This window comes from Nipponia nippon, unplaced genomic scaffold (genome assembly GCF_047370975.1).
Source record: "Nipponia nippon isolate SJK-2023a ecotype South Korea unplaced genomic scaffold, ASM4737097v1 scaffold_1, whole genome shotgun sequence".
Classification (NCBI taxonomy): domain Eukaryota; kingdom Metazoa; phylum Chordata; class Aves; order Pelecaniformes; family Threskiornithidae; genus Nipponia; species Nipponia nippon.
Window position 1 is genome coordinate 93,316,828 of NW_028262290.1, and position 23,468 is coordinate 93,340,295.

The 23,468-nt window shown below is 39.4% G+C and overlaps 1 protein-coding gene and 1 long non-coding RNA gene across 4 annotated transcripts in view; both read right to left on the reverse strand.

The window, feature by feature from the left end:
- Nucleotides 1-1,249: 1,249 nt before the first annotated feature.
- LOC148057475 (uncharacterized) lies at nucleotides 1,250-5,492 on the reverse strand. Its single transcript, XR_015705885.1, has 3 exons — nucleotides 5,413-5,492; nucleotides 1,409-1,502; nucleotides 1,250-1,320 (listed from the first exon to the last, which is right to left on the reverse strand). It is a non-coding gene; the product is annotated as an uncharacterized LOC148057475 (long non-coding RNA).
- Nucleotides 5,493-5,994: 502 nt separating this feature from the next.
- The window catches only part of ECI2 (enoyl-CoA delta isomerase 2), a 34,143-nt gene continuing 16,669 nt past the window's right edge, over nucleotides 5,995-23,468 (reverse strand). For all 3 annotated transcript variants that reach the window (XM_087762646.1, XM_087762639.1, XM_087762655.1), the window contains 9 exons: nucleotides 20,644-20,806; nucleotides 19,257-19,355; nucleotides 17,441-17,632; nucleotides 16,552-16,621; nucleotides 14,569-14,671; nucleotides 12,800-12,920; nucleotides 9,574-9,663; nucleotides 7,347-7,490; nucleotides 5,995-6,542 (listed from right to left, as the gene is read on the reverse strand). In XM_087762646.1, coding sequence (XP_087618772.1) covers nucleotides 6,387-6,542; nucleotides 7,347-7,490; nucleotides 9,574-9,663; nucleotides 12,800-12,920; nucleotides 14,569-14,671; nucleotides 16,552-16,621; nucleotides 17,441-17,632; nucleotides 19,257-19,355; nucleotides 20,644-20,806 — 1,138 coding nt within the window. In that variant the 3' untranslated portion in view covers nucleotides 5,995-6,386. The remainder of the gene's footprint in view (nucleotides 6,543-7,346; nucleotides 7,491-9,573; nucleotides 9,664-12,799; nucleotides 12,921-14,568; nucleotides 14,672-16,551; nucleotides 16,622-17,440; nucleotides 17,633-19,256; nucleotides 19,356-20,643; nucleotides 20,807-23,468) is intronic.

Genomic DNA, 23,468 nt, shown 5'->3' on the forward strand with positions numbered 1-23,468 from the left:
TACAATAGTAGACCTTGATAAAAAACCTTAGCATTCTGTCCTCGTATCACAAAAGAAAGGTAAAGTCACACATATTTAGAAGATCAGGGCTAACAGAACAATATGATCAGAAGTTAGCTTCTGCCCTTTTGTTGCTCAGATACTTTTTTTTTTAAGTTTTAAAAGTTACTCATATCTAATGACTTTAAATGTCAAAAAGAAATAGAACAATATTCAGCAGTGCTGTGAGACAGCAAAAATATCCCTTCAATCCATCCAAATTGTAACAACTTACAGATTGTTTCATTATCTTCTTTTAGGTACGTTGTTACAAACTCTACAGAATTTCTGTAAGTAATTTCTAAATTTTTTTTATCTATGCAAATCTTTTCCAGATTTTTAAATTAATCTTCATGTCAATAGGTAAAGAATTCCTTATTTCATATCTGTAAGATTAGTTATACTACTTTTTATCCAAAATCCCAGATGAAAAATATATTTGCAACAGATATTTTACTGGCTGAAAAATATGAAACCCTACCCATCGCAAAAGGTTAAGGCGAACGTATACTATCACGAAGGACACAAACTGGAGATACCACCAGTTTATTTACATATGCATTTAGGGAAAACAAGGTAAGTGAAATATTCAGTTTGAAGTTTTCAATCTGCATAAACATTTCCTATACATTAGAACATGTGGTTCATAAGAAATGTTGTTTGTAATCAAAAGTACTGATGTGGTTGTTACAGTTCTAGGGTCTTAACTAAATTGGAAGAGAAAGCCTAGTACCAATAAAAGAAAAACAACCAAACAAAAATCTCCTCTGCTGTATACTACTCCTTTAATAATGAAAACCAGCATCAGACAGAGTATACAGGGAACCTACTCAAGAAATTACACTGGTAATGGGGTTAATGGACTGTATACTTCGGTATCTACAAGAATCCTCAGGGTGTAACGATACTACAAAATAACATGCTCTAGAAGAGACTAAAGGCTTTCACTTGAACATACTGTTGGTTACTTCCCAAGTGCCCTTCCTTAACTTCAATGAAAACAAATTTACATCAATTAATAAAGGCCCTTTGAGCGCTCCAATTAGAAAATATATAAGCTGATAATTACCTGTTGATATTTAATTCCACAGAGTGCTAACATGTCTTTGCATGCATTGCTCTCACCTGTTCAGCCTGGCTGGCTGGCTGTGACATTAACTACTCGATTTAATTTGGTATAATTATTAAAACATTCTTTTACCTGCTCACAGCAATTTTGCCTTCATTATGTGTCTTCTTCCAGGCATGAAACATTGCTGCTTTGTTGATATTTTGAGTTAGCTAAAGTAAGGAAAACAGTTTTGTCTAAGTATCAGAAACATGTTTCAGAATGAGCACAAGGAATACAAAATCAAACAGGATACCTAACTGATTTGGCCAACGAAGTCCACCTGTGTTGTGCTACACTTATTTTCAGATGACCTCAAATCTATCAATACGTCCACTGGAAGTCTGCAAGAGTCCTGCAAAAAGAACAAACCCATCTGGGATACAGTGCATGTGAAAACACTTCTCAGAAATTATCACTTTTACCTTTTTTTTCTTTGATCTTTTACTAGAAAGTTTCAACCTGCTACAAGCGTGTATCTGTTAGTTCCAGTAGCTGAACTTGGCTTTTAATAACATACCTCAAATGTTGTGCCTGCATTTGAACAAGACGGGGATTTTAGGTGGGGAGAAATAACTTCTGTAAAACTAACTACCATAGTCAGAGAAGAGAGGTGTGCTTCTGAGGACACGTGAAGAAAGAGCTATGTGCCAGAAAAAAATTCCAACCACTCTAACAAAGGATATCTTCCTACAAACCTTGTTTTCTTCATAATCTTAGCACTCTATGTCTCTAACGTAATATAGGTGCATGTAAGCTTTGCACTCATGAAAAGCGCTGGTTCATGAGGTTTGCAAGTCCCGGAAAAGAACATCTCAGCCTGGAATGCAGAGCTCAGGGCACCTCTGGGACAGCAGGAGGATTCACGCAGGGACACACGCTGTGCTGCAACCCCCTGAAAAGCTACTATAGAATTTTCAGTCATACAGATTTATATTTTAATCCCAAAGTTTCTGACAATATGACAACAGCAATCTTAGCCTTTTTGCTCCAACCCCCCTGCAAACCCTGAACTGATTGCCTTGCAAAGCTCTGCAGGCTTCGCTGCAAGTGCAGTTAGTCGTCATCTTGTGCTGCGTAACCTTCTCAGTGAGAAGCTCCTGAACTGCTATCACAGGTGTGTTCCACAACAACTGATTAATTAAAGCAATATCATGTTAAATGCTCTATACAAACTGCTTTCAACTGTACACATCTCGATTATATTGAATGGAGAAGCGGTTAATAAGTCACAAAAGGATTTGGTTTGGGTTTTTTTTCCCAGGTTTTAGATGTTGCATTCTAGACCTATTCCACCTACTTAGGGCTAAAATGTATTGATATTACATTTCTCTTGTTACAGGCAATACGGAGCGAGTTTGCAAATCAAAGAGGAAAACCAATCCTCCAAGAAAATTCTGTGAATGAAAATATTTTGTTTAGTTACTGCAAGAAGATTATGTAATGTGCATAGTTGTCTGTCCCTAAATATCTAGGAAAGGTATAGATGGAGGAAACCTTTTAAGAATGGCCATGGTTTAGACTTTTTCATTATAAACTCTAACTTGTTTGAAAAACTTAAGAGTCCTTGTTTAGATATGAGATCTACTATGTTACCCTCATGGACGTGTTCACATTCAGCTGGGACAAAGGAGAGGCACTTTAATGCAGCAGAGTTGTTACAGGATATTTACAACTAAACTGTGAATTTAATGTTAGAAACATAAAAGCCACCATCATGATGCAGCCTGAAAATACTGAATCCTTTATGATAAAAATATGGAGTATATCACTAATGTTTCACAATGCCCTTACATGCAGAGTTTTGTATTTTTGACAGGCTTTGGATTTCTAATTGCTGGTCTCAAATCTGCTTTTAGTCAAACAGGTGTTGTATTAGCAGTAACTATAATGAATATAATCAATGAAAGTTGCAGGTCTTATATCCAGTGTAAGCTTAGAACACCTTATTTTGTGAAACTAGGTGCAGATATCTTGCCATTGGTATTTCTGTGGGATCTGTTTGATTACTTACCTGTGATTCTATACAAACATGGAGGCAGATTATTAAGCACGTACATAATTGTGTCAAGTGTGACCTGAATCCTATTGTGCATTGCACCCCCATGTTAGCAAGATGTACACCACCCAATGGTGATACCTTGATGGGAACATAAGGAACATTCAGGAACGTTTGATGTAATCCTGACAATCCAATTATAATAAATATTATTAGCAAGTGACTGTATTTCAGAAGAAATTATCTAAAGTTGCTAATTTGTTGTATGGAGTAAATAGAAATTGTTGGAAGAGATTCATCAGACTTGCTTTGTTGTTCTTAATATCAGACACCTATAAAATGTGTAAAAACTACTAAAGATGCTGCTAATCAGAAACATGTTTTGTGAACAAAAGAGTTATGAAGTAAACTTCATAAATGATCTGAGACAATGATTTAACTTTTCAAAAAGTTAACTAAAACCACCCAGGATTTCCATTCCCTAGAAGCAATGTTGACTTATTCTCACAACTCAGAGAGAGTCAGAACAGGAAAAAATATTTCAACAGATCTAATTCATTACAAAACCAGTGATGGTTCATCTCCCATTGCTGTAAGTGGTATGCTGGCATCTACCGACCGAGGAAACCCTGTTTCTGCTATTTCATCCATCAACTGATTATCAATGGCTGCATTTTCCCTCGAGGAAAGCAAACACATCACACACACACGAAACACACTTGATGACTTACCACGTGCTCTATTAAATCTACTAAATGTTATCACTGATAAAGAGCTTTCAAAAGACTGAACAACTGTTTATCCCCAGCTATGCCAACAATGGTCACCACTACACCACCACCGAAGTGCCATAAAAACCCCACAGAAAGTGTTTCAGGCTTATGTAAGCAGCGTGGGGGGGAAAAAAAAAAAAAAAAAAAAAAGCCTTGGCAAGACAAATCCATGTTTCACCCCCTGGTCCTGAAGGCACGTCCCCTCTGCTGCCCCAAGCCCAGGGGCTGCCCTGGGCCAGGGTCACAGCTCTTGGCCTCTTCCTTGCCCTGCACAACTGCCGCCATTTTGTAGCCAGCACTGAGCCTCACACCCTGGGGTGGCCCGGCAACGCCTGCCCGGAGCCAAGGTGGCCCCACTGGGCTACCTGTTGCTGCCCAATGGCTGCCCCATCCACAGCGGGGTGCACCTGGGTGGGATAGCGGAGGCTGTTGCCTCATGGGGCTGGGGCACCACGGTGGCCCTGAGCCTGCCTAGCCTGCCGGCAGCACTCGCCTCCCACCTGGGTCTCCGGCTCAGTTTCTTCTCTCATTGCTTCTCCTGCCACCATCCCCTGGGCCTCGGCCACCCCTCAGTCCCACCCCTGCACCAGCCCTGTGGCATTGCCCGTGCACATTGCCCCACAGAGGCATCCTTCCTCCCACCGCCATGCCTTGGGGGCTAGGGCCACATCCCCTCTCTGGGTGCTGGGAGGGAAGGCAGAAGAGCCCCCCTGTCCCTTGGCTGTTTCACACCTGCTGGAAGCACGCCCTCCCCTGCCCTTTTCTGTGTTACTTCATCGTAACGGGAAATTATTTTGGTTTCCCTCTCTTTCCTGTCAGCTGGGTTCAAGGCTGGTCTCGGGTCTCCCTGGCAGATTTACCCTCTCCTTCTCCCCCGTACCTCTCTACCGCTTCACTCTCCCCGTGTTTCTGTTGGCCCTGCTTCTGCCATCCTGTGTGCGACAGCAGACTTGGTTTTGCTGGTACATCCTGTGTGGCAGCATTGACTCTCTCAGAGGGTGAAGGAGGGCCCTAAATATATTTAATAGTTCTTAGTGTCACTTTTAACTGCTGTACCATAGCTGCGGGACGCATATCCACACTCCTCCTTTTCTTTGTCTCTGATCCCATTTATCTTTCTCAGTAGTTAAATCCCAAGGGCCAGGTACCACATTGGAGGCAAAGTCTGGATTTTAAGACCTGCTTACCATGCGAGGCAGCAGCGTCACTGCCAAGCAGTCACCCTGCATGGCCGTACTGCCCAGGCACAGGTGACTTTCCAACAGCGGCACCGCAGGTCTCGGCCCAGGCACGCTGGCGGCACCCAAAGCCGTCCATTTCTGGCAGCTCGCTCCTCTGCTCCAGCAGCTCCCACCCCCGTCCTGCGCCCCGGTGCTCCGGCACTCGCATCCAGACAAGAAACTGGCATCCACCTTGACCTCTGCTGCACCTATGCCAACCTCCCTCTGCATCACCCGCAGGCACCCATTGAACTCCTGCTTTTATGTACGTACCTGCCTAAGCACACAGGGCCAGGACCAGCGTGCCGCCTTTTGGGTTTCTCACCATCGACGCTCTTGAGATCAGAGTCTAGAGCACTGAAATTAAAGATTTTTTTTTTTTTTTTTTTTTTACAACAATCAGCTCCTTGTCATTGAGAAGCTTTTCATGATGAGTAACTGCTGCTCCTCTACGATTTCCTTTTGTTAGCATGAATAAAATGTCTACCTCCTTCCAGCAGCCTGACCCTGTCCCCTGCAGTGCCTCGTATGTTCTCTACCCAGACATCCACGAACAGTGGAGAAATTTTCTGTTGGAAAATAATTGTTTTGTTAATTTAACTCCAAAATGGCTATGATAAAAGGTCATACTATCTTTAATGGGATTTTTCACAGAAAAGGGCAATATGAAGCAATTAATGGAAAAATATATTTAAGATTAGAACCATAAAGCTCACTACAAACATCTTTGAGAATCTTCCAAGTTAGTCAAGTGAATACTTTTTGTAAGACTATTATATTAATACACCTCCAGGAACTACCTTCCCTCTCACTGAGGATGTTTAATAGAAGAAGTAAGAATCAGCACAACAGTAATTAAATACTTCTATTTATTTTTTCATTAATACAGTGTTTCCTTCCCCACAGATGAATAAAAAGAATCACTCATAAGACATTTATTGAAGAGCTACCAAAATATGGTGCTATTGAATCTGTTGCTTCTTTTGGAAGACAATCTGCTTTAGCCTTATTCAGAAACATCACTGCTGCCTACAGAGTAATGAACCTTTTTTCCCCCCAACCTAAATATCCATAATGCATCCAAGGCACATACCATTGTATTAATTTTATGAACCAGTTTTAACCCAGTACTCAGAACAGAAATACACCACATCAAAAGGTGTAAGAATTATTATTTGAAGAGAAAAGTTTAACGATAAGGGCAGCTTAAGCTATTGCCAGAAGGTGAATTATTCTACTGGTGAAGATCAGAGTTTTGATTTCTTCTGAAAGAAGCTGACAATAGCATTTACACATTCATCAGATAACCACCTCTCCTTCAGGACTTCACACTCTCTACTGTTGACTTCATGGAGCTTCTCCTTTTCCATACTTCGTAACAGTTGCTTTGACACTGCCAAGGACTGGAGGAGAAAGAGAGGAACATTAGGAAGTTATGTTTTTTATACCTTAATTTAATGTTTCAGAAAATAGCACAATAAACACATTACAATTCAAACAGAGTTGTAGTAACATTATATTTTTTAGCTGTTAGCCAACCTTTTTGCTGGAAGTAATTATTGCATTTAATTACTAAGACTGCTAAAAAGGTGGAGGAGGTTCATGGGAAGCAAAACAGCAGTCCATTAAGTGCTCATAATCAGAGTAGATGGGCATAAGTAGCTAATCCTGTTCAATTGTCTGCAGTGCCAAATGCAACCTACATTATCAGCAGTTGCCACGAGTTCAATGTAACATAATACCATTGTGACTCAAGTAGTTTTGCAAAACTCAAACTAGCAAGCAGGAGGACTGAATTCAGCAAAAAGGAAAGCCATCCAGCGTCATCGTGAGCACCCACAGTGCACACAGTACAATTAATATTGCAGAACCAGTGGTAAGGCTCTTAAGCCTAAACTATTGTCAAAACAAAAATCTAAGAGAAGGAACCCAAGGCACGCACAGAGATTCCAAGTGGATTAATTTTTAAGGCTTTTCAGGCATCGAATCTCTGTGTACGGTGCACTGTTTTAGACTCAGCCAGGGTAGAAGAGAGGTATCTGTTTCACAGCAGCAGAGGGACAGGGACAGACCTGTGCTTGAAGGAAAATATATCGAGTCTGGTTATTTCAATTAGGGTGAAGTGAAACCAAGTAGCAGGATAGGTTTGGCAGGAGGATTGGGAATGCTACAGGCTTACAAGGTGGAGAAAAAATTAAAATACTGACATTTTTGGGGAGGCTTGCATAAGCTTCTAATCTTGCCCAAACTTCCTTCTGAAAAGTGCTGTCGGGGAAGACTTCAGTCACAAGTCCCTGGGCACAGGCTTCTGCTGCAGTCAGCTTTTTATTGAAAAGCAAAATCTCATTTGCCTGTATAAAGAAAAGTAGAAAGTGTGATTCAATGACACACAAGACTTGAGTAATCTGACAGGAAAGGTACAAGCTTCCAAGTCACATTTATTTTACTCTCTTGCTCATTAATGTCTGCCCTCTGAAAAGAACACAGAATCACAGAATTGATGAGGTTGGAAGGGACCTCCAGATACTGTCTAGTTCAAACCCCCTGCCCAAGCAGGGTCAGCTGGAGCAGGCTGCCCAGGACTCTGTCCTGTTGGGTTTTGAGTATCTCCAAGGATGAAGACACTTCTCCAAGGATGAAGACTTCACAGCACCTCTGCACAACCTGTTCCCGTGTTTCACCACCCTCACTATAAAACTTTTTTTTTTTTTTTATGTTCAGATGGAAGTTCCTGTCTTTCAATTTGTACCCCTTTCTTCTTGTCCTGTCACTGGGCACCACTGACAAGAATTTGTCTCCATCTTCTTAATACCTTCCCATCAGGTATTTATAAACAAGCCTTCTCTGCTCCAGGAAAAACAGTCCCAGCTCTCTCAGCCTCTTCTCATATGTAATATGCTCCAGTGCCTTAATCATCTTTGTGGCTCTTTGCTGGGCCTGCTCCAGTATGTCCATGTCTCTCTTGTAGCTGGAGCCCAGAGCCAAGCACAGCACTCCAGCTGTGGTCTCACCAGTGTTGAGCAGAGGGGAAGAATAACCTCCCTCAACCTGCTGGCAATGCTCCGTCTAATGCAATCCAGGATGCCGTTGGCCTTTGCTGCAAGGGTGCATTGCTGGCTCATGGGCAACTTGCCCACCAGGACACACAGCTCCTTCTCTGCAAAGCTGCTTTCCAGCCAGTAAACCCCCATCACGCGCTGGTGCATGGGATTATTTCTTCCCAGGCGCAGGACTCTGCTTTCTCCTCTACTGAAGTCTATGAGATTCTCCAGTTCTCCAGCCTGTCCATGTCCCTTTGAATGGCAACGCATCTGGTGTATCAACCATTCCTCTCAGTTCTGTATCACCTGTTGAGGGTGCACTCAGTCCCATCATCCCAGCCATAGTGAAGAGGTTAATAAGTATTAGACCCAGTATCAACCCCAGGGCTACACCACTAGCGGCTGGCCTCCAGCTCCTACGGTTCACCAAGAGTCTACATGTCTTTTTGAGCAGAGCTCCAAGGTTGTCACCTGAAATTACCGCATCATGAATGCATTTGCTCACTTCCTGCAGTGACTCCAAGATATCTAGAACATGTACTGGTAGGTTATAGCTCACTGAATAGACGACCCTTGATACTTGGATGTTTATGAAGCACTTGTTCTACTCCTTACAGATTTAAACCCAGCTCAACAAAACCACATTATATTAATGCAGGCAATAATATCAGATAAGTATTTGAAACTATCATTTTTTTTCCTGTGGGATATCAAAAGACCAGAAAGGGAGTTATGCCATTCTAAGAAAAGAAAATTTAGATTCTGCTGTCTCTCCTTTTTTTTCTTTGCGTTTTCTTCTTTTTTTTTAATTACTATTATTTAGTTTCCTTATTTCTAGAGTAGACAGAGAAAATAAGAGTATGGACAGAAGACCAATGTATATTAGAACAAAACAGATTCTCTAAAAGGTCTGTAAGTAAATACATAAATGGATTGTTTCACATTCTCATTTGGAGGAATGGTTGAATACAAGTTTCCCACAGGGTTGGCAGAAACCACTGCAACACTTGCTCCCTTGCCTGATAAAGGCAGCCTACCAAGACATTTCTTAAGAGTGCTCTTATTTTCTTTTTTTAATCCTTCTTTACATCATTCCCTCTCATTGCTGTAAGAAAGATACAACTTTTTGCCATATAGAAATTGTCTCCAGAAGGTGGAGAAGGCCATGGGAAAGAAAACCTTCATCGGTATCACAGTATGGCTTTACAAGTGGTCACTACTCTGCTATGGTGCCTGTGCTGACACTGTCATTACATTTCTTGATCTTTGTTTCAAAAGATATGAACAGGAGCTTTCTTTGAGGACTCTTGCGGAGACTCCACCTGCTCTTACAGTTGGAGGATACCAACACGCAAAGGTCAGGTGACCCCACATACAGTGCAGACGTTCTTACCTTAGCTAAGCCCATGATTTTTGGAAACAGGTAAGAGGAACATCCTTCTGGGCTCTGTCCAAGTTGACTAAATGGGCTGTGAAATGTAGCCTGGGGAAAACAAACAAGCAAACAAAAAAACCCAAAGCAAATCTCACAACAGAGCACAGGACTAAAGTAACATGATTTAGTTTTCATTTTAAAGCTTCTACTGTGACAGAGTTCACCAGAAATACATTTGAACTGTTACCATAATAGTCTTTAAATACCATTTGGTAACATCGTTTCATCCTCTCAGTGCACCTAAGAGCTGACTTTGTCTGTATAATTCAATTCCCTTATCATAACAACCCCACTGATGAAGTTACCTTAATTGAATACAGTGCTTAGAGAAACTAACTTGGATGTGCAAAATCTTTACAGAAAAGATGTTTATACACATCTGCACTAAAAGTTATTAAATACATAGCCCAAATACCTTAAGAGGTAAAGAGCATTTTGCTTTCTGTAGGCACACTAAGTTTATTCTACTCCTGAAAAATTCAAGTCGTTGAATCTTATGTCCTCAAATTTTATGCAAATTTTAAAAGAACCTGTGGCAGAAACGCATCATGGGATCATACAAAATAATACCCTAATTGCAAGTTAGAGCTGAAGTGGAGAATTTTATGTTTTGACAACTTACATCAACTTTAAGCAAGGAAGACAAAATGCTTGCCTTTATTTCCATTTAAAAATATGAACTGATACACAAAGAGTGCACAAGTTGCCAAAGCAGCTTTCAGTGTAATAGAAGGTAATCATCTCTTACTGTACTGCAGATGGCCGTGCAGTAAGACAGATCAATAGACTCCCTAGGATGAAAGTGACAATTAGATCATTGTAAGAAAAGATTAGACGTCTGCCAGGATACAGGCTAGTGTAATTGGTCCTGCTTTAGCAAGGGGAGATGAACATGGTACAAACTGGTACAAACTGGTGCTCCAGGAACTGGAGCAAAATCCAGTGCAGAAGGCAATGTCAACTGCCTGCCCAAAATGCTGATCTGTTGTCAGACTGGGCTGCACAGTGTACCGTAAATGTGGTTGGTAATGGTCTGCTCTGGGAATACCTGGCTGAGAGTAAAACCAGACCCTGGACATAGAAAAGCTAGCTACTTCTGGAGTAGGTAGTCAATGCCTAAGGCACTACAACCAAACTACTGGAGAATGTGAAATTAAGTAGTAATTTGGATGAGAATGACCTTACTGCACAGGAATTCACAGCCCTGGAAAGGGAAGACTAGAGAACAACCACCTTTGAGAAGGCTTCAATAAACTTGAAGTTAATAGGAAAGTTCTCATGGAGACTAATCTAAAGTGAAAAGCTAAGAAATCCTCAAAGAGCTGTTACCAAGGGCACAAGCAAAAGCTGTCCCAGTGCAGGTAGGAAGGTACTAACAGATTGTCTCAGCTAAATCATGAGCTCATCACTGACTTCAAACACAAGTACACAGAAAGTGAAAACTACGTCAGACAACTAAGTCTGAAATGAATGTAAGCATGCAGAGATTAAAAAAATAGAAATACAAGGCAAAAATAAGACGCATTTACCCATAGTTATGTATATGAGTAGTTCAAGTAGTTCAAGGAGGTTCAAGTATGCCTCTCAAAGTATGAGGTATGAATCCTTCAAGAAAGAAGGATACTATTAACAGGACAAAACATTTAATGCTTATTTGGATTAAACTTCAACTAAATTTATACTAACTTATGGCTGCAGGAGATATTATGCCTAGGGGGAAGTGATTAGAATTCAAGATATTCTTAATAAAGTGGCGAGGTACGAGTAAGATGATGCTATTTAATACCATCAAGTTAAAGTTTGGCACGAATAACGTGGTATGCAGTATACGATAGACAATAGGGACAACTGTTTAACTGGCAACTCTACAGTAAGGGATCCAGGTGTAATAGGAGATCACAAGTATGTAAATTAAGTAACATCATGGGATGTCAAAACAGAAATACAGTCTGCAGAATGAGGAGAAATTGTTCTGCTCTATTTTGTATCAGTAAGACACGAGTTGGAGCGATGTGTCCAGTTTGTGCCGCTATACTTAAAGAGACATGAAACAACTGGAAGGAGTCCAGAGGAATGTGACTGCAGGCCTAAGAAAGCACATGAGAAAAAAAAAAATGAATGAATTGCAGCTATTCAGCTCAAAAAAAGAAAAGATTGAGAGAGTGGATGTAAACCTGAGATATATCTAACAGCCAAAGTACACTGATGGCTAAGCACACTTATGGCTATTGTAAGGGAGGATGAAAATAGTCTTGTTCTTTAAATTCTGGAACAAGAAACAATAGGTTCACCCTGCAGCAAAAAAAGATCAGATGGGAAGGGAAGAAGAGGAAGAACCCAAGTATCTTCTAGTAAAAGAAGAGATCTAAGGACCAGAATAGACTGAATAAATCATGCACATTATACATGCCTATGTCAGGAGTGACACGGTCCTAGCTGATCCTGTTACAGGGCAAGCAGAAGGATTTGGTCCCTTGCAGCTCAATTTTCCTAAATTTCACAGTGACAAACCCAATCCAGCAGGGACTTTGTGGAGAAATCTGACACAGTGCTGAAGCAGGAGTCAAAGTACCACCCGTCATAGACACTTCTGCAAGCAAAAGCTTGCCTAAAATTAATTAAGACCTTGGGTTAAGTTCTGTATTCGTTTAATAACCTTATACAAATGAACAGCACAGAACATTAAAAAAATAAGCCATATAACGGGATTCTGTGCTATGCCTTAATATAGCTTTCGGTTATGTATCTGGCAAGTTACCTTTAAAAGGAATCTTAAGTTGAATAAATCAAAGGTTTTCCAAAGTTACTTTGGAACACAGAGTAGATAAAATGCCAGTTACTGCACTTCCATTCCTTAATAATCTTTTGCTCCCCCTCCCACACCTGAAAGGGGCCTTACAACCATCATTTCACATCAGCTACTCTTTACTTTACCCACTGATACAGTAAAGAGTTTCTAAATTGGAGTTAGTAACTTGATAACCAGAACTACAGCAGGGAAATTCCACGTGTGTTAACCACTGGCTGATGCACTCCGTGCTGGTAATTAATATAGGTGTTCCTTGATGTGATGTAAAAAGCCTTTACACTTGTTCTTTTCTGTCAGATTACCCCAAACCAAATAATATTTGCTACAGAAAGAGGCTTAAAGACTGCTTTGGGATCAGCTATGTAAGGTACTTACTCTGTCAGAAGCATAGACAATGTCACACAATCCAAGGACTGTTACGCAGATTCCAATAGCTGGGCCATTCACCACTGCAATCAGTGGCTTAGGAAAATCAATAAAATGACCCACGAACTCTCTAGAGAGAAGGAAAATCAGAATGTAAGAGGCACATCCTAATCTTTTTCATCAAATATAAACAACTTTCAAAACACATGATTAGATACTGCATAACAAAACCCATGAGCTAGATTCTATGTAGCATATGTTTTTGTCCCTTGCCCAAATGAATTCTGACATAGAAAGTAACAACTATTTGAAATACCTGCATTTCCTTACCAACTAAGAACCAAACACGTGGATGACAGCACAGCCTTCCTAGTTCCTGCAATGAGGTTATGAAAGCGCTGTCCTCTTCAGCTACAGTTACTGAGTACAGCTCACTAACAAGAACCGTCCTTTGCCCTGTCTACCTATCTGCCCCTACATCCATCGCAACCCCACCCATGGGACAGCCATTCCCCTCACAGGTTCTGTTCTGCAGTGAAGCCCCAGCAGGCACCAAAATTGTGATGCTACCACAACACAGAATTCCCTAGCGCTGTTCCGCCTGGGTTTGAGAAATGGTGTTTTGTTTCATTTGACAGCTCCTTCTCCATCCAAGAAGTGCAAAATACATTCTCAAATAGAATATTTTTCAAAAGTGAACAGCGTTGTAAAAACTCTACTTCTCTGGCATCTCTGCGCATCAGCTGTAACGAAGCACTGTGCTTGTGTAGCAGTTACAGCAAAGCAAATAGTCTTCTCACAAGAGCAAGATGGAAGACCATAAAGCACACGTGAGACTCTGCATTGTGTTGAACACCCTACAAAACACTGCAGGCTGGAACGCTTGCCAGATACCACTGAATAACATCTTTGCAACAGATTCGGACTGTGTGATCGTCACTTTGTAGGGGCAACTGTGATCCATAGACAGCTTGCCTAAATAAAAACTGCAAAACTGAGTACTTTACTTGCAGTTCATCTTTAAAATATAAACCGAAAACACTGTTTGCTTTTCTGTGTATTTTAGATTTTTCCATCAATTGCAAGTGCTTGAGGAAGCAATCCAACTTGCAAGCATCTCAGATATAATCATCACATACAGAAGTAAAAGAGAAGACAAAAATCTGCTTAAATAGGGAAGAAAGAAACGTGTTGCTTGTCCCCCCCAAAAAATTTCAGCCACTGTGTCAGATGATGCCCCCAGTCTCCTTGGCCACACAAAATAAATTAGTTTAACGGGTAGATTCAGACTTAAAAGATGGAATCAAGATCTCAGAACTGCTGGGCAATTTTGAACAAGTTCATTACACCTCATCTCTGTTCAAAGTCGTCTGACAGCGAAGGTATTTTGGCATGTTCTGCTAGTGTAGACACTGCCGGATATCAAAAAACCCACAAATTTTTCATTGCAGCTTACAAACAACACAGTCAAAATCATGTTTTTGTCATTATATCTGCAGGTACTTGGGGACGAGAAAATAAAATCGAGTCTTTAGCATCACTGGACTTAAAAAGACTTAGAATATTAATCTCATTTCCTCATTTATTTCACACAATTAATACTACTTCTCCCACATGATCTTTGTGTTTGTGCACATGGTAAGCCCTTAGACACAGACATCTCAATGGATGTATCACAGCATAACTGGGTCCCTACTGTCGTGTTTTCTAACAATGCTTGCAGATTATATTTTACCCATTACAGTAACTTATGCATATATGAAATCAAGATGTTCTACTTGAGTAATACTGCTCCATCTTTTGCCATCTTCTCCATTTCACCGGGTTGGATATTAGTAAAATTATTCAGATCATTTCCACTACTATAGTAGTCTCCATTTCCTGCAGAGAACACATGAACAAATGCACCAATGGTTTCTGAGCAGGTCAGAGAAGAGAAGCTTCCATTTATTACATTTAAAAAAGAATTTCATTCTAAGTGTCTAACATTGTTAAGTAATTAGAGGGATTGTCTCAAAGTATACACACTACCTTAAAGGACATCTATGGTTTAAAAGTTAGTTTTGACTGACAATTCGCTGAAAAACAATGGGTAAAAAGCCAAAGAACATTAAATTTGAAAGATCTGGGGGGGAAGGATTTTCTTTTTTCCGTAACAGTGTCAGATGGAAAAAAAATATTTTATTTCTTTCCCTCCATACTTGCTTAGGTTTTTTTCCTGTCAATTCACAAACATTCACACAATAAGATGTGAGAAACTTTTTTTTTTTTAAACAGGAAAATGGAAATGTAAGTTTATGCATCTCTCTTCATCCCCCTTCAAACTGATGAAGGAATCAAAAGTAGACAGAATAACCTATTTAATATGTTCCAGAAGTTTCACATTTTTTATGACCAATTAAGGAAAACGCACTGCATTCTAAGAAGACTGACAGCACTGCATTGAAATCATTGTACTGAAAGATGTATTCTTCAATAAGAAGCAGATAACCTGTTAGTGAATGTATAAGTCAGTTTGAGACACCACCAAAAAAGCAAGGAGTGTTTAAAAGCTAGACTGCATGATTTAATTGCCTAAATCACCCTGTGTTCCATGAAGACGTTCACAGGACGGGACCTTTCACTGGTTTGCACATCCATTACTTACGCTGCAGTGCTCTTACTAACTACATAAAATGGAACAGAAAGGTTTTTGCAGGGGTGTTTGCTATTTACTCCTAGCTATATATATGTTACACATTCCAGTTGTGCGAACTACGCTTCTCATTTTGTAAGAGTTGTTGTGCCTAGTCGTTGCTACTGAAAGGAAATTCAGCACCCTGGGAATACAAGGTGTTGGTAAAGACGACAGTGGAGAAGAATACGTATGCAATTACCTCAGAAGTAATGAGTAAATGGGTTTAAGCCCAAATTCACCTTGCGTTCACACTACTTAGCTGCCAGCCAAAACTCAAGCTTTGACTAATTTCCTAAATGCACACCTATCTGCAACAAGGATGGGCCAGACAGGCAGCGCCTGCCCTCAGGCATTCTGTCCCTCCTGCCTGCCCTTGCCACTGTGTTAGCATCAGAGATGCACCACAGGGTCCTCTAGAAAATCCAAATGACATGTCCCCAAAGCAGCTAGACTTCACAGGCAGTATGACGTTGGGCTGCCCTCTCACATTGCTACTGCAGTCATCCAGCTGCACACATCTGGCGACTGGGATGTATACAGCTGGACCAGGTTGCAGTTTGCCTGGCCAATCCTTTCCTATGGCAGCCACAGGAAAAACAAAAGAAATCAACATGAAGTATCATTTTTTTCTGATGATCATAGGTAAACATGCAGTGTAAACTTTCTACTGGCCGTGCCAGTGCAGGATTTGAGGGGCTTGTTTTTACTATGTCCCAATGTATCACAAAGGTAGAGAATATTGACTAAATCCATACCAATGAACTTCAAAAGCAGTAGTGAAGATGTTGTGGAGCAGATATATCAGCTACTCAAAAGTAATAAAAGCCCTTAGGAGTATTCCATGTCTATCTTCTCATCTCAGAAAGATGTTTTGATGTAACAGCAAGCTTGCTAAAGAATTTGAAACACCACCTCGAGAGAGTTTTGACAAAACACTTTGGAAAATCTTTGGTCTATACTAGGGGAAAGAATTTCCTCACTTACACAATTCTATCTTAGTTTAAATAGAGGTAGACAGTTCACGTCGGTACTGTACTTTGGCATAATATAAACAAATCTAAGAGAGGCATATGAAGTGTGGTACCAGTAATAACTGCTATGGTAGAATCATCCTTGCCAGCTTCTTCAAGCGCTTTGATAATTTCTCTGTACATCTGCATAAGAAGAAAATCAACAAAGTACAAATGTGATGCTGCAAAAGATCATAAAAAGGAGATTCACACTGACAACAAGGAACTTGAGAGACAGATTAACTATGGTCCTTTTAAGTACAAAAAAAAAATTTGCATCCACAGACAGTTAAGTATTACATGTGAGATATTTCTGACCATAGACACACATGCTTGCAATCCTCAAGACTTTCAATGCAAATCTAAAGGACAAAATAAGGTCCTTTGGAAAACAGACATTAAACAGCTAGTTTTAAAACCTGAGAAGTAGTTTAAGTGGGCAAAATAATACATTAAAGAATTGGAGTGAAGTCCCTGTTCTGGTATCTTTGCAATTGTGAAACAGGATGATCACATTTCCAACAGGACGGACTTCCTCAAGAAGCTAGCTATGGGAACTGAAAGACTAACTAGGCATACACGCAACAGTGTTGAGCCAAAGTAGGCTCCACACATGCTTGGTTATACATAAGGCTACACTCAAATCTTGTATCCACAAAACATGCTAGTCTTCCTGCAGTTTGCCATTTTAGTTTAGTGCAGACCATAATCCTATAATAAGTTTGAAAAAACCCAAGAGACACAGAAAAGTCCAATCTGCAAAATTTTAGCTGAATGGTTTCATTTTGTACTGGATATTTATTCCCTAGGTTGTCATCGGAGTTGAGATACTAAGCCCTCATTAAATTCAGACCACCTTGCTTCAGTCAGTTCTGCTAAACCTGTAGTAATGATTCTTTAGAAACTTAAGTAGCTTACCCAGGAAAATAAAAATCACTAATACTCCCAAGTTAATTTCTTTACCTTATGGTTGATGGCATTTTTCCTATCAGGTCGGTTAAACGTTATCTTTGTGATATTGTTTTTGGTGGTAACTAATATTGTTTCATAGCCATCATGTCTGCTCTCTTCTGGAGAAGCATCTTTCTTCTGGCCAGCAGATTCTGCAGAGACCAGACTTGAGACGAGTTCAGTATATTTCTGTCTGGCATTATCCTGTAATGAAAGAAAAGAAAAAAAAGAAAAAAAAAAATCACACAAGATTATCAAAGGCTGAAATGGAAATCTGTTATGCTATTCATAAAACGGGTATCTGGGGGAGGGGAGGGTGGAAGGGAACTGTGCTTCAGGACAAAAGCAACAACAAAAATCTCAATTAGAAAGCATTCTAATTAGGCCGAGAAGAGGAACATGCTATATTAAACACTGCAGATCATGCTTAAAGTCATCTGTCAAGTGGCAGCAATGGATCCACAAAATAAAAGCACGTAGATGTCGGGATGTTGGCATTTATTTTGTTGGAGAAGTGCCCCCATCCACGCCTAAGATTACCAGAGACCTTTGTCACATTCCCAGCATTTACACATTTCTATGGATCCTTTGTTTCTGCTTACCAGTTGGACATTTCTCCAACAAAATAGAAGTTTTTATTTTAGAACATGTGTTGCTGAAAATAAGAGAGCTGAAATGGGTCTACGGCATTTTAAAATTGCTTGAAGACACTAGTTTTCATTTAGCACAAACATGACATGCAAAAGCCTAAAGAATCCTGCCTCCCTATTTCTACAGTAATTTAAACGAATTGTAAGTTCTTGGTTGTTACAACCTATTTTCTTGGAAGGATAACACACTTCAAACAATTCTATAATCCATAACCTATAGCACACGAAATTGTCTATTCCATGTCCACTATAACCTCAAGAGCAGATTCTTTTCCTGAAGTGTTTCTTGGCTATTCCTAAAAGCTGCAGAGCCATCTCAAAAAAAAACCAAACAAAAAACCAAAATACACCCCAAAAACCCCAAAGCAGTACAAGAATGTTATGTTCATGAAATTACACAAGCATGTTTTCTTTTAAAAGAAAAAAAAGCAAAAACCCCCTCTGTATTAAGCAGTATCTTTGACTGACTTCAGAAACTACTCCTGAAGAGCAGGCCTAATGCAGCAGTGACACAGCTGGTTTGTAAATCTTATGTTTCCTTCATTTAATAGTAGCTAAAGAAACTGTGGTAGCTATGTGCGATATCAGACTTACTACAGTCTGCATGAAAAAAGAACACTTATGTATCCTTGCATCTATATTCTTCCTGCTCACTTCACTTGAAGTAAAGACTTCTCTAAAGGTTAAGAAAGGCATTAAAGATGTCAAGATATACCAAGAAAGAATGAAGAGAGGCTCTCAATACACCACTTTTTTCTAGTCTTCTAGTCAGTGGCATAAAAGGCTGACTTTTTAAAATGACAAAGTTATGAATATGCTGGATTCACAGATTTGCTCTTTGTTGTAAGAGCAGAGAAGCTCAATCTCTCTTTCTTAAAGGGAAGAGCAGAATAGAACATAGTGTGAAAAACACTATTTTTACTGAAAGTCAACACACATGTAAGATATCTTACACTGTTACAAGCTGGTAGTAATAATGTAGAACTAGGCTTACACAGTAGAAAAAACTCCAAACATTGAAGCAGTGAAATGACTGTAGAATACAGTACAAAACATTTTGGTGTCTGAAGCAGAGTCATTCAACTAGCATATAATATATTTAGACATCAACCATTCACTTACAGACCAGGCCAAGGTAGAGTAATCTACAAAGTATCTAAGTATCTCGGTATCATCACCTGAGACAAATTGCCAAGAGAATTCCATGCATCCCACTTGGCTTTCTTGACAAAGTCCAGCATACCTGGTTTTGGAGAATTGCAGGGACCTTCAGTAGCCTGAAAAGAGAGTGAAACAAAACTTATTTAAACCTTTGATTAAAGTTCAGATGCCTTGGTAGAAAAGATGACGACTGCTAGGAATAGTTATCTGATCAGGATGCAGAATTCAACTCTGGGACAGAAGGACTACCTAGTGGTTGGGCAATATTCAGACAGTTCACATACTGTGAAGGTTTCGGTGTCTGCTATTTCCTAATACCTGGTGCTGGGCATTCAGAAGCACCTAACCAATATGAGACACTAGTTTCCAAAACGCCCATGTATGTTAAGTTCTCCCATCTCAAAAATTCTGGAAGTTTTATACTTAAAAAGAAAGTTAAAGACTTGTAAGCTGTGTGAACAAAGAAACCATTGCATAGGATCTTACTTCAAAGATCCAAAGAAGTACATATTAAGCTGGATCTTACTTCAAAGTTGGTCCTACTATGAGCAAGGGCGTTGGACCAGTTAAACCGCAAGAGTCCGAGCTATCCTGAAGTATTCTATGACTGGTTTTCCTGAAGAAAAGTACACTATTGCAGAGAAATATTTCAAGTGGGAGGTAGGAAAGAAAGAATACATTTATGAGCTCATTATTATTAATTACTAAAACTACCTGGAACAGTCAGCTGTCTAAGTGTTTATTTAAAGGAGCGACTGATTGCCACCTTCTCTATAACAAGCCACAGCCTGTACTGACCCTGCAGCCAATCTTGATCCAGAAATGCTTCCCAAGGACTTGCAGCTATTTCTACAAAGGTCTCCTTCCATGCCGTAGTAAAGAATAACCTTCACTCAAAGCGTGGAGGAACAAACAGTTCCTTGAATTTAAAAAAAAAAAATTACGACAACGCAAAAAAAAAAAAAAGGGGAAAGAAAAAAACCCCCAGAAATCAACCTTCCAATGTCAACACCATTATAGGCCCAGCTGACTGACTGTAGATACAACAAATTTAAGAGGAAGCATGTGGCATACTCTTTTTTCCTAGGCATAAGCCATTTTCCAGAGCTGCATCAATATATGCTATATTATATGGAAGGCATCACACAATTGATGTAAATTGGCTCTATTTCTTTGCATAAAGGTTTCCATTCAAAGCATGATTTATCAGATGAAACAGGTTTGGCTTCCCTCAGAATTCAGTCAGGGTTTGAGGGGCTGGCATTTCAAGAACAGAATTTGAGCACTTGAAGAGCTTGTTAAGACACAATATATTTGAACAATGCCTATTTTAAGTAAATATTTTACAGGTCCATCCCCTCAGATTACAAATGCTGCTTATGAAGCAAAGTAAGTCAAGCTTACCTGTTTAAACAAAGCATAGAGCTTCAACTTAGTTTCATTCCCAGGATCCTTTTTCAAAAGCTTCAGTTGTTCCTGAGCTTTTTCAAAGTCTTTCTGGCTGACTTGCATGGTGGCTGCAGTCATGTGCAGGTGAATTGCTGGAATGCAAGCAGCTTGCGCTCGCCTGTTAGTATATGGAAAAAAAAATCCCATTGCTTGGTTTTTGTGTAAGACTAGAGGAGAAACAAATATGCTGCTTTTTAAAGACCTTTAAAGTAAACGTAAAACATCAAATATTTGTACCTGAACTGATTAACACAACAACAAAGCAAGATACTATAAATTACAAGAAAGTTGCTTTATAAGTTTGCTTTAGCTGCAACATAATTAACCTTTGGAGAATATGACATTATCTCTCTCTAGTATGCAAACTACTAGATTTAATGCTGCCAGATGACAAAGGAACTGCAGTGATATACCAGATAATCATATATAGACCAGTAAACGGCTGTAGTGGTAAACTAATGTTTTGCTGTTTCTGGAATAAATCAGAGCCCTACAGGTTCTGTCCATGACAAACAAATAAGAAATACAGAACACTTTTATTAATGGTTTAAATCTCTGTATGCAATGTTAACAGCTTTATATGTCTATGAATTAAAACGAGTATGCAGCCTGTCTGGTTTTTGTGATCTTTTCAAGTTTTTGTGCTTCTATCTAGAAACACTTCAATCTGAAAGCCTGGTTGTCCAATCAGGGCAGCATAAGTGAAGGCTAATTTCAAAATTTACTGGGGAAACACCCTGTAGACACTTGAAAAAAAACAGGTGGTCAAAATATTCTGGGAGAAGAACTCTGCACCAGAAAAAAGGTAATTCCTTCAAAAAAAAAAAAAACAAAAAACAAAAAAACCCAACAACAAACCACCCAAGCCCCACTCCAAAGAACCAAACCTAACCCAAACCTATAATGCTTTGTAAAAGCAGGTTTACTTCAACAGAGTTTGGAATCAAAAGCCATGAAGTCTAATAATTTTGCCTTGTTCCAATAGGGCAAAAGCATGTTGTCTCAGCTTTCTTCGGTTAAATTGCAATATACATAAGTATTTTTATTATTTTTAAAATGTTAGCAGTTTATGTATCCATGTTCCTTCTCTATGTTAGTAAAAAAAAGCACAAAAATCCCACAACTTTCCCCTTTTTAACTTACAGACACAGCTGCTATATTAGAACATCATATAGTTTCATAACCAGTCACATTTGAAAAATTAATCATCTCAAATGCAGATAGAATGTTAAATCATTAATCTAGTCTGTTAACATTTCAGTTATAGAACCATCATTTAAAAATCATACCTAACATGAAAATTCTGCCTTCTTATACACACCTAATGAGAATTTGAGAGACATTCTACTGCCGACACTGAAAACATGCTCATTGCTCTTATTTCTTAAATATAATTTATTTTCTGTTGCAAGCCTAACAGTTGCAGGCAGGAAGTGTGAAGAATGTCAACTGTGTCCAATTAATTTTATTACTCTTTCATTTCATGCAGATAGAAGGTTTTAGTTGTCTTGTAAAAATGTTTGTAAGATCTATTTGTTTTAGGTCCTATTACAGCCCTTTTGTATTAATAAAATCTAAGTTCCTGGTATTTCGGGGCTACTGAGTTTGAATGACAGAAACGGAAAGAATATTTTCTGTTATATATAGAAATTCTTTCAAAAAGAAAGAATTCCAGAATCTGCTTCAAGATTTTACGCTCGTAAAAAGAAACCTATCTGAACAATACAAAATGGAATAGGCTATCAAAAACGGTTTCAGGAACAGAAAGTGTTCTTACTTAAATCGATCAGCTGTAGGCCTCTATTAACATAGCAGTGCACCCAGACAGATGTGGGTTAACCATCTGCCACTTTATCTAACATTCAAACTGATGTGTTCAGAAGACTGTGTCAGAGTGTAAAAAGTTTATCCCTTAACCAACTGGGAGGCTATTTAGCCAACTTGCGGACTTCACCTCCGGCATCAATAAAAGCCCTTTGACAGGAAAAAATGTACCTAAACTGATACAGACACAAGTTTTTTTAATACTAAGTTTCTTTGATTAGGCTGTCCTGGAGTCACAGAACATGATGCTCACTTTCAGATCCTATCCCCAAACATGTTTTTAAAGTCACATTTACAGGAAGAAGAAAATGAGAGTGCAGGAAGACGACTAGTGGTTTGTTTTGGGTTTTTTTGCTCCAGTTTTGCCAGCAATCTTTGGAACTACTTGAATGCTGCTGTTCCCAAGACGACCTGTGTATCTGGCAGAAATTTTTTTGTCAGTCTAGGCAGTGACTATACTGAAGTGGATTCAGTGTTTAAAAAAGGAGATTTGGGTTTACATGTTTGACAATCTAGACTTCACTTCAGCTTGGCTATGGTTAATCTTATAAATAGGCTTTAAGAATCTCTTTTATATACAATTTGACAGTGACCATAAATTAACAAGAGTTGAGGATGGGCAGCTGGGGAGAGGGGAACAGCACAGCAGCCAGTCTTGAAGGTATGTACGCACATATATTCAGGGTTAAGGGTTTTGGTGTTTAGTAGGTCACAAGTTCTCTTCCTTATTAAGGATGCAAAGCGGACAAGTTAGAAGAGGATGAGAAAACAATCAGGTGAATAAAAAAAATCTGGCTGGGGAAAAGTGGAATGATCTTTCAGTAAGTCCAGACTCAGAGCTACTTTCCTGTGCTGTTTGGTTATATCCAGTTTTACATCTTAGCTACAAAAATGTGTGGGTAAAGTACGTTACCTACCCACTTCAAATACTCCATCTTTCATTCTTCTTTTCCTCC